Here is a 16,667-nt window from a genome sequence, read left to right on the forward strand (position 1 = left end):
CTTACCAAAGCAATGCACTTCACTTAAAACAGAGAAAAGCAGAAAAACAACCAGAGATCTCAAATTGACTGACCAAATTTGATTTAGCCCTTTCAAAGTTTACACACACACACACACACACACACACACACACACACACACACACAGAGAGAGAGAGAGAGAGAGAGAGAGAGAGAGAGAAAGAGAGAGAGAGAGAGAGAGAGAGAGAGTGTTATAAAATTTTAAAGACAGCCACCATAAATTTAGTAGCTAAAAACTCCTTCTATGTGCCCGTGGTTTCAGGATTTTTGGTGGTGAGGAGTGTGAGCCCTGCTCCACTGGGTCTTCTGCTCAGTCTCCAAAGGCTGCAGTCAATGTACCAGCCAGGGCTAGGATCAAATCTGAGAGCTGTGCTCCTCTCCTAGGCTCACTGGTTGTGGGTAGAATCCAGTTCCCAGCTGTTGCAGAATGGCAAGCCCTCAGATCCTCGATGCTGGCCCACAGCCTCTGGTATAAGGTGTTCTCCATAAATATGGCAGTCTGCGTTTTCTAGGACAACAGCATCTCTGCTGTTTTGAGCTGTTCTGACTGCTTCTATGTTTGACCGCTCAAGACTCTTTGATGAGGGTTCACCTGCTTCGGTCAGGGCCCTCTGTGATGAACTCCTTTTGAAAAGTCTAACTTAATGTCAAGTGACTATGATTTTCATTACATCTGCAAAATCTTTCTAAGAAACCTGGTAATACAAGGGAGGAAGTGACAGCCAGCAGTCACTGGTTTCAGCTATATTCAGTGGGAAGGGATTATTCAAGGGATCCGGCACCAACACGGATCTCAGGGGTCACTTTAGAAGTCTACCTACCATAAATAGCATGTCTTAGTACCATTTCTGAGTTTGTCTTCTACTCAGTTCTTACATTTTGTTTCAGATACTTTGACAATATCATTTGTCAAATATGGGGAAGTGACAGAGAGGATGGGAAAAGGGGTTCATTTGTTGCTGTCAGAGCGGATCTGTAGCTTTATTATCACTGTGCACTGCGTGCTGCTCAGGTCACAAGGCAGCACATGCCATTAGTGGCCAGAGACAGCTGAAATGAGCAAGCCTCACTGTTTGGGGTAAAAACTGGTCAAATTTTCTAGATGATACGCATCTTTGTTAAGGGTTCAAGATATTTTGTGCCCTTTGATTAAAAAATTAGATTTAATTTTTAAGATTACTTTCTTCCAAGTATGTCTGTGTACCATGTGCCTGCCTGGTACCTGCAGGGATCAGAAGAGGGCATCAGGTCCGCTGGAACTAAAGTTATAGACAGTTGTGAGTCCCACGCTGGTGGGGCCGGGGGCTGGAGACTGAACTGAAGTCCTGTGTGAGATCCTCAAATGCCCATTTCTCCAGCCTCCTCCTTTTAGTGTCAAAATTAGAAGTTCTGACCCTTATTAATAATTCCAAGTACCTCATCCACTTTAACAACACAAACAACCAGTTATAATTTATTAAAATAAGTTCATCACAATTTTGCCTGCTTGAAAATGTTGTAAATATATTCAAAACTGTTCCAGTGTTGTAAGATCGTAAACATTGTCTTAGGAAATTACAAAGAATGGTTTGTTATGTTAGCAAAACTATGGAATATCTTCATTCAGTCTTCAAATACAAAAATATATTGTGTTATGCAACACTGAACAGTTAAGGCCAGAACACTTCAAGGAGGGTTGGAGGTATAATATTTTGGAAACTGCTTGTTAAGAATATTAACATAAGTAAATATGAAAACTGTTCATACTGTTCAAAAGAAGCCAAACATAGATTTTTATGTTTTTAAAACAGTGTTATTAGGAAACTTCCTTCAGAAGTCATAACATTTTTCAAGTATGAAGAACAAATGTGCTTGGTGACCATGGAAACATAAACATACATTTATAGTATTGTACAGGATTTGGACTTGCCCTCCATGTTTGGTGTTGCAGTATTCCGAAGATTTTGACCCATGTGGTTCTGGTTGGCGTCTTTCTTATCACTTGGTAAGGCAGCCTGATCTCCTATTGGCTTAATCTCTGGGAGTGGGTCATTAGTATTCTGTGTCATTTTCTGACCCGTCAATGACATCCGGTTAAAGAAGGAAATCTAGTAAAAACACACAAACAGAAAGATTTCATTTCAGTAAGTGAAGTATTCAGAAAGCACACAGGGATATAATTATTAACAGGTATGAGCATAAATTAATCACATTTTAAGGTACACACATATACAACAATATGTCCTTAATATCTATACAAATTTCCCCCTTTTATCAGAAAGTCATGATGACAAAAAGTAGACCTTTCAGGATATACCTTTCAACACTAACAATATCTCCAGAACATACCATCATGCTTCTTCAAGGGTGAAATCACTCAGTGTTAACATTTAATGTAAGAAGACTGGATCATTTGGGGACTTCTGGTATCACTGGTGTCCCTTAACTACAAATCATTTCTGCTGTGATATTCTAGAAAAGGAGGGCATACCTCCATATTCCTGAGACCACAAGCTCTCAGAAACTGTTAGGCTATGTGATGCTTATAGGCCTGAGTCATCAGTGGGAGGGAAGGAGGGAGGGGCTGCTCTGGGATGCCAGCACTGGGACATGCAGAATATAGATGACAGATAAAAATACCAGGGATCCTTGGCAGACACAGAAGGGTGTTTAAGAAAGGCTGATGAGGAGCAATGAGTGAGAAGCAGACAGATGTGGCAAGCTATCCCTGAGGACTGAGGTTTATAGGGCCCAAACTGGAAAGCTAAGGCAGCTTGGAGGAAAGGACAATATATTAATAAGGGTATTGCCTATGGGGTCGTGTCAGGGGACAGCCGGGAAGACCGTCATCTGATGACAAAGGTCTCATCTGACTTAGGACCTTTGAAGATTTATCCTGGAAGAAATCAGCATCTTTCAAAGAGCTATCATAAAAATAATGCTTTTGATGAGATGTCAAAACTAGGAAAAACACAAGAAATGAACATTTTATGAGGCTGTATGCACCTCTTTTAGAAATCAAAATGAAGCTAATAATAGTAATTTCCTTTTAATCTTAAAATGGAGTTAACCGAGTAAAATGCAATCTATAAAGACTTTTAGCAGGGGGTTTATGGATTAAAATGGAGGTACCCTTTTACTTGCTATACTGAAGCGTACCCATCTTAAAAAACTCACTAAGTTAGGAAAGTGTAACTTTCTAATATGTAGGTAATTTCTCAAAAATTTAAAGACAATCCCTGTGGGCCTTAAAAAAAGGAAGAAGCAAACTTCAGGGGTGAGCATTTGTAAACCTTTTAGCCTAGCTCCTGGGATTTTAAGAGCTCTGAGTTCACAAAATGTGGGAGACTGGACAGAGTCAACCCTCTCATGATGTGGGACTCCTTAAAGGACTGTTTATGGAAGTCCACATAGAAAGAGCAGGCGAAAACTAAACAGCATATGCCACTTGGCTTTTGAATAACAAGAAACATGTTTTGCTGAGGTAAGCTTGAAGTTTATGTGACCAACGTGGGCAGGGAACCCTTAAAAGAGATATTAGCCTAAAACCGTTTCAGATCTAACAGACAGGCGAATCAGAATTCTCTATGGATGGACTGACACTTAGCTGGGCTTGGGATTTACATGCAATTGTCCTGATTGAACATGCATTCAATCCAAATTTCAAAACACATACAGAAAGAAATCACTATTATTAGTAACTGAGTCAAAGCAACACATAGATTTTTGGCTTTGGAGGATAGCTGACATTACATTTGAAAAGTAAAAAATAGAAAATGAGCATGATTGATTTTTTTAAAGCAGAAAATATAACAATTTTGAAGTAGAATAAACATAAATTCACTTAAAGGAGGAAAAAAGGCTGGAGAGCTAGTGAAGAAGCATTTGTTGTTCTTACAGAACAAATAGCAGCTGAAAGTCTCTAACCAGTCCAGTGGATGTGATGCCATGTTCTGGCTTCTGAGGGCACTGAAGACAAGTGGTACAGAGACATGCATGCATGTAAAATACATGAAATAAAAATAAACCTTTAAAAGAAATGGGATTGGAGAAATGGCTCAGCACTCAAGAACATGTGCTATTCCTTCAGAGGGCCAGGGTTCAATTCCCAGTACCCATACAGGCTCACAATCCTCTGTTAACCAGTTCCAGGGACTCTGGTGCCTCTTCTAGCCTCTATGGACAATACATGCATAAGATGCATGCAGGTAAAATGTTCATACACAGAAAAGAAAAATCTTTTTTAAAATGCAAAAAAACATTGAAATTAGTACCCAAAAGGTATGCTAAAAATCAGAACAGTCTCAGCAAAAGAGGCAATATAAAGTCAATAAAAAACAGTAAATTGCTCAATGTATAAAGAGACATAATAATATTAAATTGATATTAAAACACAACTAAGAGAAAGAAAATATTTATGTCACATTCTGAACGGAGGTACAATGTTCAAATACATAAATTTTTTTATAGATAACAAATTTTAAAAATATAAATTAAATGACTTCTTAAATTCATGAGTCATGATAAATTTCCACTAAACTAAAATAAAAAATACATATATAGGCATGCTATAACAAACAAAGACAATTTAAAAAACAAGCATAGATAAAACTACAGGTTATATACAAAGCTCTCAACAGTTATGCAAAAATAATATTTATTTTGCAGTGCTAGGAAAGGAATACGGGGTCTCAAGCATACGAGACAACTGTTTTACCTGAGCTATACCTTTAATCTACCTCTAAAGTAATATTCTTACAGCAGCAACTGCAACAGGTACAATAATAGGCAACTAGCCATACCACATATCACTCGAGAACTAGGATTAAATACAAATACACTCAAGTCAACAGAAAATGGAAAGCGTGAAGTACCAAAAGACATCTATGCAAAGAACTTCCAAAAGGTTCTTCAGGGTGCATAAGGATCCCAGAGAGAACATTTGAGAAGTAAAAAGCAACGGTGAGCCAAGCACACGGTATGAAAAGCACGTAACAACACAGTGTGTGACACGAATAAAATCAAACACTGCGGTACAGTAGTTGTAAAATGGGAACGAAGGGGTGGCAAGGCAGAAAAGTATTCGAAGATTCTGCTATTATTTGAGAAAAATACATGAACTCATTAAGAACTCATTAAGAAAAATTACAGAACTCATTAAGAACTCATAGGGTGTAGATTAGGAAAAGTAGAGTGGAACTTCAATACTCCAGTCCTAACACCGAAACACAAAGTTCATTTCACTGACCTTCTTGGACTTTTTGATGGATTCACTACCTCCCAGAATTTCTGAAGAACTGCTCTTTATGCGATCATACAGGTGTCCTACAATGGGATATATGGAAAATATTATCCTAACTGAAGAGAAAGCAGTGGCTCAATGTTCTCAGGAAAACGCTATTAACTCTGAGTTGTGAGATAATACAAAAAGAGCTCACCACTGGAGAAGTGGGCAATGTTATACCACACAGTTCTGAAAACTGGAGTCTTAGTGGTTAGATGCCCAGAAACTTAACCAGGGCAAAAATATTTAGATTATGAGTATCCAAATATTTCCTATTATGAAGAGTTATCAGGAAATGTTAGCGATGTGAAATGTGTACTAGAAATACTAGAACAAAACATGCAGATCTAAAGTGTTTTTAAAGACCTGTGGGCAGGGGGCTTCCGCTCATGTATGTATGCTTGTGTGTAGGCCAGAGGACAATGGTCCACGTCTTCCTCTATGCTCTCCATTTTAGGTTTTGAGACAGAGTTTCTTATTGACTCTGAAGTTCACTGACTGGGCAATGCTAGCTACCAGAGAGCTTGAGAGAATCCTCTTGCATCTGCCCCCACCCCCACCCCAGCGCCAGAAATACTGGGGTATGTCACCACACTTTTTAATGTGGGTGCTTCGAGTACAAATTCAGGTCTTCATGATTACATGGCCAGGGCTTTAATGACTGTGCTATTTTCCTGGCCCCTACATTACTGATTTTATTAACCCTGGTTTATTTTGATTCTTTGGACTAAAATGAACATGTTACTTTTGATGTTTCAAGTTAATTCATATATTATACAGCTGAATAATAATCTTTAAGAGAAAACTCATGATGCATTGTATCCTTTTGGTTGGATATGGGCAACCATTTGAAGCTTATATTTATTTTTTGATACAACTGCCTACATTCTAAGAATCCTTAAAGATGATAATACTTTAGCATTTTACTAAACATAATCTAAAACTTAGTGTTCTGTAGAAGTTAAAAGAACAAAACAACTGAGGAAACTATTTTTTTTCCTCTTTAGTTCTTATTTTATTTCTTCATTTCTGAGGTACTGGGGATCAAACCCGGGGTCTTGACTATGTTTGGCAAGCGTTCTACCACAGAGCTGCATGCCAAGCCCGTGACCAGTTCTTTCTAATAAGCACAGTAAGGCGGTGATATAAAAACCTAACGGACAGTCTTACAGCACAAACACAGATGGTTTGCATCGAAAACACAAGGTGCAATCACAGCCTCTTTATTATGAGCACCTGTTGCTACACTAATAGGCTTAAGAAAAGCTATTTCTTCAATGCCTATGGTGACATTAAAGACACAGGACCAGGTCCTGGGGGAAATAACTGGACTCCAGGATAGCCCAGTCATATTACCTTGTCGCTAGTTTGACAGAGATTAGGTTGGGATTTGAGGCAAAGGTCCAACAATACTAGTTGAGTGGGGGAGATAGATTTAGTTCTAAATCCTTGAAGAGTGGCACATAAGCACCCATGGCAAAGAGTGTAGAGTGGTGGCCCTGAGGAGACTGAGAAGGCAAAAGGAAAAATGGAAAAGCCTACTTCATGGGTCATCTAAAAAAACATTGTAAGAATCTTCCCTCTTTAAAGCTATCTCTGATTTACTTCTGACCTCTGCCATTCTATATACATTTCAGCTTACTTAAGAAAATGGAAATGCTTTCCACGTATTCACTCAAATGTCCTGGCCAAGTAAGACTATCATTTGCATTTCTAACACCAGCATGACATGTACCACTTTTTCTCCATTCCTTCTCATAGAATTAGATCATGGATCTCCCAATTTCAAGGTCTGAGAGAAATATGGGAAACAGCTGTAATATTAGAACATCATTTTTGTCCACATCTTATATCTCATTGATGATAAAAACATCATCTTCTTAAGCGGGTTGAGGGGCTGGAGAGACGGCTCAGCAGTTGAGAGTGCACACTGCTCCTGCAGAGGGCTCAGATTCAGTTCTCTACATTCCCATCAGACAGCTTCCAACTCATTTGAAACTTTTGGTCCAGGGGATTTTCTCACAGACCCACACACATATACATGTAATTAAAAATAAGATGAATTTAAAATGCCATTTTAAAGCCAAATGTGTTCACACCTTTAGGATTTTCATTGTACTCACGAAGGTTCCTTTGCATCACGCTGACACTCTCTTCCTATAAACAATAAAGAAACAGTATGTCAAAACACATGAACAAAAGAACGTTCCGCCCATATCTGTGCTGTGCTGGCAAACCTACTTTTGGTTTAGAAGTGCAGTTCTAGAGCCTGCCTCTCAATAACACAGGCATGTGATAAATGCTTTCCTTTGCTGGGCTCCTATGATATGGGAAGCCTCAGATGTTCAGTGACTGCTAATGTCCTCAGTGACTCTAAAGCAGGCACATGCCTGTAGAGTCCTCGGGAAGCAGAAGCAGGTAGTTCCTACAGCTCAACGTCAGTCTACATAGCAAGTTTAAGAATGACTATGGCTATATAGTGCAATCTTTTCTTTAAAAAACAATAAAACTAAGTTTATGAACTTAAGAAAACTGTATGACTTTATCCTCTATAAGATGACTAAAGATTGGTAAATAGCACACAATGTCTCTCAAAAATTTACAAGAAATGGATATTTAATGCTTTTTTCTTACTGATCACCAAAACCTAGGCTAATAAAAATTTCCACAAACAGGATCATTTTTTTCCTTCTGTAGGAAACCAATAACTGCCAGAAGAAGTTTTCCCTCAGTGAAAATAAAGAGTCTTGAGAACTAGAGAAACCAAGAAAAAAATGACTTCTACATAACGATAGTATTTAAATTAAAAATGGCAGGCACATAGTTGAAAACTCCTTTAATCCCAGCACTTGGGAGGTAGAGGCATGGGGATGAAGAGTGCAAGGCCGTCATCAGTTATACAGTGAGCTTGATGCTAACCTGAGCTATGTGATACTACTGAAAAAATAAGAAAAACGGAAATACACTATCTTAAAAGTATACATTTAAATATAAGGTTAACTATATTTTGGTAGTTGTTTCTGTTAGGAGAAAGAGAATGATTTTTTTAACGAGTTTTACAGAGCAGGAATGAATACTTCATTAACTAGAATCCATAACTAACTCAGTGTTTTATGAAAATAGTCTGAAAGGTGAAAACGAACACACCATTCCATTTGGGTGTCGGCATCTTACACATCTGAAATTAATCTGATCATTGTTGGCAGAATCTGGACTGCATCAATGACAAACAGGTTATGAACTCAAATATTGCTGTAACCTTATGCATTTACATGTGTATATGTATCAATATATGCACATAACACATGCCATTTCTGCCACCAGCAGCTAGGTTCCCAACTTTTTATCATAAGCATTTCAAAGACAGATACACAACTTTCTGGTTCACTTCTCAAGAGTATACTATCTGTGCCCATTTCCACTCATGTAGGAATAAAATGCTAATCACAGTGTAGCAAGTGTGCTAGAGACAAGGTTTGCTTAGTTCCTAGACTAGGCAAAACTACCTTTTCAGTTTATGAATGAAGTGACACATAGATATATTTCTGCTCCCATAGGAAACTGCGACCTACCATCTCTTTTCTCTTAGGTGCGATCTCTGGACATAAGCCCTTGTCATCATACCTCTTTAACGATATCATCTGGGTTGTCATCGAAAGCATCAATAGTTTCTGAGCTTTCTGTTTCAGGAAGCCCATCTTCAGGTAAACTTTCTTCTTCTCCAGGTTCCTTCTCTTTTTCCTTCCCTTCTTCTTCTACAATGTCTTCTATATTTGGGGCACTAATTTGCTCATCCACGTCTCCTGGTTCTGGCTTCACAGTTTCTGAAAGCAGTTGATCCTGTGAGAAAGGTGATCATAAAGATTTCCTTTTGTTAATGAATAGATAAAGATGCTGCTGCTGTAACTTATATGCGCTCAATGAATGTTTCCACTATGAAATCACATTTAGAAGATGCATACATGAACTACTGTAGAATCCACAGTGAACATGAAGATACTACATCACTGAAGATTCTATGGCTGTTGCTCTGTGTATGTCTGTTGTTGTATGACAATGCCCAGTGTTCCTAAAAATCTGGTAGTAACGTGAAATACATTTTCTTGACTTTTTCCAAAGAATGATCTTAAGCTTGAAAGAAATTTAAAAAGTTTTTTCCTTACTATAGCATTCTAATAAAATCATATCTATGTATTATACTCATTTTCTACAACAGGGATTTAGAGTCCCCTCCACACCAACTTTATACTTTGTTCATATTTATGAGTGAGGTAAGCTATTTATAACCCAGAAAGAAAGATAATGAACACATTTTAAATGCTATTAAACATGGTATTTTTCACTAAAAGTCACATAAATTATAGCACTTTGAACGTATTATAAACACATCTGGAGGACTACTGTAAACCACAGAAAACACTTACCTTTAAAATTGAGATAATTTAGGAGAGACTGGCAGAATACTGTCATTTTATAGAAAGAAAAGGTAAAGTTTAAGTACATTCTGAAAAAGATAGTCTGGAATGCTCAAGTCTATGTCTTATGTTAGGACGATGGTGAAGAAGTGAATGGGTCAGACAATGCAACTCAACCATCACTTCATTGGTCACACACCATAGTGAGCTCTGTTCTTTGGTTTGTCTCAGGCCAATATTCTTTGTATTTCTTGTGAGGGGTATCAAAAATCAATATTCCTTGTGATGTTTCAGTTGGCCACAATGTCCCAGATCTTATCACTATAAAATGGGTCAACGTACCGACTCACTTTTTCTATCTTCTTCTACAAAGAAGGCTGTTCTGTGCCTACCAGAAACAGCCATGGCACTGCAGTGACCAATGAAGATGGGGTACCCTGGGCTAAAGCTTTAGGACAGTGAGGGTTAGAACTTAGTGTTCAATGATGTTGAGGCCCCCCCAAGAAAGGGTTCTCTAGGGAGAAGGGGAGGGAGAGGTAAATACATGAGGAGAAAGGAGGGTAAACTAACGATAAGGATGTCTGAAAAAGTCAAAAGAATACTACTATCCAAAAGAAGGTACAATACATGTAATTACATGTATACTTACATAGATTAAATGAAAATTTCTCATTTGGGCTGACAATGCTCCCTCTGAGAGTCAAAGATCACCTAATAAAATCCCCAATACCAGCTCTCCTTTGAGTTTTTGCTCAGGCCTGTCCAAAAGACTCCCAAAACATTTAGGCTATTGCTAATTCCCCTGGTTGCCCCCCAGAGGTGGAATGTTCCTATTGCTGAAGACACCAGAATTTCAAGGCCTTAGAGGCCTCAGAATTTGAACTAATCTGCATGTCCACTCCCTGAGGACTAGCTTTCATAGTACCAGAAGGAACCAGGCAAGTTTCCAAAGGAGGGAAGCAACCAACAGTCTCTAATAGCACGTGCGCAACAGGATGGAAACCATGTCTGATACTGGAAGCTTAGTGAACCAGTCAGTGCTAGTGAAGTCATAGATACTGGAGGGCAACCTATAACCTTACTTTACTAAACGAACCATCACTAACAGTAGAATAGACATTTGTCCTTATGCCCACAGACAAGTGCAGCCCTCGCCATTCATTAAGGAAACTTCTCTTAGCAATAGATGGAGACTATTACAGAAAACCACAACCAATCAAAATCCAGTGTTGGGGAGTCCAGTCCCAACAGGTATATCTATAACACACTCCCACACCTAAGGCCCAGGGAACATTTTGGAAGAGAGGACAGAAAGACCAGAAGAGCTAGAGGATCAGGGAGGCCGCTCTGAGACTGTGCCTCTAAGTAATGTGAGAAGCGGCATCCACAATGTTTAATTAACACAACACCTTAAACAAAAAATACCAGCAGACAGGCCCAAATGAACAGGCTCGTGAGGCCTCAACTCTACACAAACAAGAGGCAGCTAAGAAATCCTCAGAGTAGGAGAATTAGTCTCCTCAAGGAAAGTGCACACCGATTGGTTATCCAGTACCAAATGGTCAGCCCTGAAAACATACATATGAGTTAATATTATGCAGACTTGGCAGGTTATATTTAGGAATACATATGTATATACATACACATAGCTGCTATATGATAACTATTAATGAAAAAGGAATCCATGACATTGAAAGAGAACAAGGAGTGGTACATGGGACGTTTAGGAGGAAGGGGAAGTGAGAAATATTGTGACTCTATTAAAATCTCAAAAAAGTCATTCTGTAATCAAAATTTTAAAACAGTTTGGGCAAAGTTACAGAGTTTCTTTTAAAGCTTTTTAGCATGCTAGCAAACATTGTAGACTTTTTGGAGTGTAACTATGGAATATTACTTTAAAAAAAAAAGATCTTAGAGATTCTTTTAACTGACCATTGTGGATTTGATGCTTAAGGTAACAAATTAGATATTTCAGAAAAATATCTAATTGTGCATATTAAATTCTGTATTTTAATGGAAAAAAATCAAAGTTCCTATGGTTTTTCATCTTTGCTAGCATTTAGCATTATGCTTTCTAACGACTGGAAATTGTAACAAGTCTCAGTATCATCTCACTGTTGCTGCAAACAGTGCTTCGGATGGCAAGTTAAATCAAACAGTTATCTTACTTGATTAACTATTTTTTGCTTAGGTGATCTATAGGGCTTTGTCTTTAAAATAATTTGACTCAATTTATCACAATGTTTTATTTGAGAACAAAACAGGCAAATATATTTAAATATTTTTCTGTTTTTCAAATTATATATATATATATATAATAGAAACTGTTTTATTTCAATACTGGCAAACAATTTGAATTAAACCAAATCATTTGCACAGGAAGCAAAAATAAAGTCTACAGGCCAGGGTATGCCTACAAGTTACCAGTTTCATCTCTGGATTCTTATCTTCCTATGACATGACTTCATAAAAAAGTTTTGTTTCTTTCTGCACATATTTTCTTACTTCATTCCTCATCTTTTACTGTAGCTACTTATACATTCCAGGCTGACTGAGAAGCAAGCCTGCAAAAGGGGAATGTACTGTTCAGAGTACTGTACACTGCAGTGGTAGGCATTTTATTCTCAGATTTACATTTATTCTATGCCATTCTCCTTCCCTTTCCTTAGATAGAAATTTCATGTCCTTTTGTAGTCGTACATTTTATGCTAACCATATGAGTGGGATCAAATTCTCTGTGCTTCAGGCACTAAAAGCTAAACTCTTTCCCAGTATTTACCAGGGTCATCAGTGAGGGCTGGCTTTGAGGTCATGACTGTTGGACTATAAAGGCTCTGGTCTTCCCCAAATCTGTTCAAATAATTTGAAGGTCGTAAGAGCCATGTTCTCACCACTCACTGAAATTTTAAACACTGCAGATGATTTTATTTCCTAAGTTTCCAACAAGGACATCCTATTCTTATGTGTCATTGTTTGCATCAACTGCAAGTTAAAAGTCTTATCCTAAGTACCCAAATCTCTGCATTGTATGTCTTCCTTCCTGCCTGAGAACCATGCCAGCAGCTCTGGATGATAATTTTCAGAATGTTAAATGTAGTTTGGGTTCTATTTTTGTGCAAGGCAGTCTTTCTTCTTTCTTTTCTTTCTTTCTTTCTTTCTTTCTTTCTTTCTTTCTTTCCCTCCCTCCCTCCCTCCCTCCCTTCCTTCCTTCCTTCTCCTTTTCTTTCTTTCTTTTTTGCTGTGTTAGCTGTAGACTTCCATCAGGCCACCATCCCCCACCCCCGCCTGGCACTGTTTTGATGCTATCAATTCTTCTTCCTTGAAACCAATTCTTAGGTTAGGTAGAATTCTTTCCCAGAATATACCCTACATCTTTTCTCTAAGTTTTACTCCAACTTCATTATTATTCTTTAACTCAGTGATTCTCAACTTTCATTCCTAATGGTGCAACCTTTAATACAGTTCCTCATGCTGTGGTGACCCCAACCATAAAATTATTTTGTTGCTATTTCATAACTATAATTTTGCTACTGTTATGAATAGTAATGTATATGCATATATGTATTATTTGATATGCAGGATATCTGATATGTGGTCCCCAAATGTGTTACGACAACCCCACAGGTTGCGGACCACTGTGTCTAACTCCTCACTCACCGATGTTTCACAAGAATGCTTTCACTAGATCTAGTTAACTCGATACATAAGCTAGTGATTGCCAGCAACCTCTACTGAGCTCCAGACACACATGGTGACCTGTACACTGAACATCTGGAGACCATCACAAGCTAGCAAATGCAGAACTGTCGTCCTGGACTGTTTCTACTCCCTTGTTAGTAGTCACAGTGAGCAGCACTCTTTCCGCCCAGTTCTCTAGGCCAGAAGAAAGCAAGGTTTCACTTTCCTCTTCCCTCCTAGCTACATCTTTGTTCTAAACTCTCTAATTCCCTGATAGATATCCCCCATCCTCATCCCCACTGCCTAGTTCACTCTTTACCTGGGCTACTATCACCGGCTCCTACCGTCCATACCTGTGCCCCTTCCTGCTTCAAATCATTCTTCAAATTGCCACCAGAATAACTGTACACAACCTCAAGTGTAGCCACTCTACTCTTTTTCCCTGTAACATCTTGTACGAGCATATAAGGCTGTTTGCTGGTTAAGTTTTAATCAACATGATTCATTTCAAAGTTTCCCTGCTCACTCCTGGTAAGTTCATTCTCAACCCTTTCACACAGGAGCTGAAGTTACTCTGCTAACATACTCTATTGTGCTAATGACTTTTCCTGCTGGCTTCTAGAGTCCTCTGAAATCAGGGGCCATATCTTAAGCCTTACATAACCAAGACACAAAACTTATCCTTAATTAGTCTATTTTAAAAAAAGCAAGCCACCCATGCATTTTGGAACTGAATTTTCATCTTAACCTGACTTTGGCTAAGGACACAGGAGCAGAAAAACATTGGGAATCTACCCAAGAGATGCCCAATCATACAACAAAAGCATATGCTCATCTATGTTCATAGCAGCATTATTTGTAATAGCCAGATCCTGGAGACAGCCTAGATGCCCTTCAGTGGAAGAATGGATGAAGAAACTGTGGAATATATACATGCTAGAATACTACTCAGCGGTAAAAAACAATGACATCTTGAATTTTGCAGGCAAATGGATGGAAATAGAAAACACTATTCTGAGTGAGGTAACCCAGACCCATAAAGATGAACATGGGATGTACTCACTCATATTCGGTTTCTAGCCATGATTAAAGGACATCGAGCCTATAAGTTTGGGATCCTTGAGAAGATAATAAGAAGGTGAACTCCCAAAAAAGATATAGTAATCCTCCTGGATATTGGAAGTAGACACGATCGCCAGGCAAAATTGGGAACTTGAGGGTTGGGCAAGACTGGGCCAAGGGAAGATGGGGAGAGAAAAGTGTGAAGGGGAGAGCGGGGGGAGCTCGGAGGAATGGGGTGCTTGGGATAGAGGAAGGGTGGATATGAGAGCAGGGAAGCATATATCTTAATTTAAGGAGCTACCTGAGGGTTGTCAAGAGACTTGACCCTGGAGGGGTTCCCAGGTTTCCAGGGAGACGCCCCCAGTTAGTTCCTTGGGCAGCTGAGGAGAGGGAGCCTGAAAAGGCCAGTTCCTATAGCCATACTGATGAATTTCTTGCATATCACCATAGAACCTCCACCTGACGATAGATGAAGAAAATGACAGAGCCCCACCTTGGAGCACCGGACTGAGCTCCCAAGGTCCTGATGAGGAGCAGAAGGAGAGAGAACATGAGAAAGAAAGTCAGGACCGTGAGGGAACCTCCAGCTGGCGACAGATGGGGAAGGTGACTGAGCCCCACATTGGAGCACTGGACTGAGCTCCCAAGGCCCCGATGAGGAGCAGAAGGAGCGAGAACATGAGGGAGAAAGTCAGGAACAAGAGGGGTGCGTTCACTCATGGAGACGGTGGGACAGAACTAATGGGAGATCACCAACTCCAGTTGGAATGGGACTGATGGATCATGCGACCAAACCCGTCTCTCTGAATGTGGCCAACAGCGGGGGCTGACTGAGAAGCAAAGGACAATGGCTCTGGGCTCTGATTGTTCTTCATGGACGGGCTCTGTGGGAGCCTTCTCAGCTTGGCCGATCACCTTCCTGGACCTGGGGGGAGTTGGGAGGACCTTGGTCTTAGCATAGAGTGGGGAACCCTGATGGCTCCTTGGCCTTGAGAGGGAGGGAGGGGAGGTATGGGTGGAGGGGAGGGGAGGGAAGGGGGAGAAGGAGGGGAGAGAAGGGGGAGAAGGAGGGGAGGGAGGGGGGAGGAGGAGGGAAGGAGATGGAAATTTTTAAATATAAAAAAAAATAAACCATGAGGAAAAACAAAACAAAACAAAAAAAAAAACAAAAAAAAAAAGAAATAGTCAAGCATACAATTAAGAAAAAACATGCTAAAAAATGAAGAGATCATAGCAGAGGTTCCTTGGTGTTTCCAAGTGTTCTTTGGAGAAATATTTCTTTAGTCTTCCTGCAGTTGTGATGGGAGAAGGGAAAAGAGGGCCATGGGAAGCCAACTGTAACCTGCCCTCACTTGAGGTCTATCAGACTGGAGGAAGACCACTCACCTTTTGGTGCCAGATACATGAATACTTGATCCAGTAATAAGTGCCAGACATTAAACTGTATGTTAGGAACTAATCATGCTATATGACACCAAATTTTCATAATGAAAAGAACGAAGGAAAAGATTCCAGGACCTTCCTTCACTATTGCATTGGTGGGAGAGAGCACACCACGTAAGCCAATCTCTACAGTGAGTCACTGTCACTCAAAACACATCTCAGGGCCACTCACCTTGATGGCTGCTGTTGAGCAGCCATAGATGCTCTGCAGAAATTCTCTGCAGCTTACCTGAACGTCTCATTCTGCCACAGTTCGCGTTAGGAAACTGTACCTCAAGGGATTCTACATATACAATGCCTCACCTTCCCCGCAGTAATGACTAGCAAACTAGAGCAAACACTTGAGTAATCAGCAGATATACTGTGCCTGGAATCCCAGCACTGGAGGGGTGGAGACAGAAGGATCCAAAGTTTAAGGCCATCCTTGACTATGTAGTGAGCAAAATACTTTCTAAGCAAGCCTGGGTTTTGAGAGACCCTGTCTCAAAAACAAAATAAATAAGAAGTAGCCTTTGAAATCTATGTAAGCAGCTGTCAAGTCACAAGGGATCAAGTGGTCTTATCCTTCCCTTGTCTTTTTCTCTAATGATGACATTTGTACATATGGAATAACTTCTACTTATGAAAGCTTATGTTCTTTTATGTGCTGTCTCAATGTATCACTAACCACCACAAAACTCCTATCCATAAGCTTTAGAGAGTATTGGGCCTGCCACATGTGTGATTTAATGTGTTAGCTGAACACTGGGCAAAGAAAGTCAGCATGCTTTATTTAGGGCTACTGCT

At 39.6% G+C, this 16,667-nt stretch overlaps 1 protein-coding gene across 2 annotated transcripts in view; it reads right to left on the bottom strand.

The window, feature by feature from the left end:
- Nucleotides 1-1,460: 1,460 nt before the first annotated feature.
- The window catches only part of Rpgr (retinitis pigmentosa GTPase regulator), a 49,333-nt gene continuing 34,126 nt past the window's right edge, over nucleotides 1,461-16,667 (bottom strand). For both annotated transcript variants that reach the window (XM_038316883.1, XM_038316882.1), the window contains 4 exons: nucleotides 8,908-9,123; nucleotides 7,383-7,440; nucleotides 5,248-5,324; nucleotides 1,461-2,107 (listed from right to left, as the gene is read on the bottom strand). In XM_038316883.1, coding sequence (XP_038172811.1) covers nucleotides 1,901-2,107; nucleotides 5,248-5,324; nucleotides 7,383-7,440; nucleotides 8,908-9,123 — 558 coding nt within the window. In that variant the 3' untranslated portion in view covers nucleotides 1,461-1,900. The remainder of the gene's footprint in view (nucleotides 2,108-5,247; nucleotides 5,325-7,382; nucleotides 7,441-8,907; nucleotides 9,124-16,667) is intronic.

This window comes from Arvicola amphibius, chromosome X, assembly GCF_903992535.2.
Source record: "Arvicola amphibius chromosome X, mArvAmp1.2, whole genome shotgun sequence".
Lineage (NCBI taxonomy): Eukaryota > Metazoa > Chordata > Mammalia > Rodentia > Cricetidae > Arvicola > Arvicola amphibius.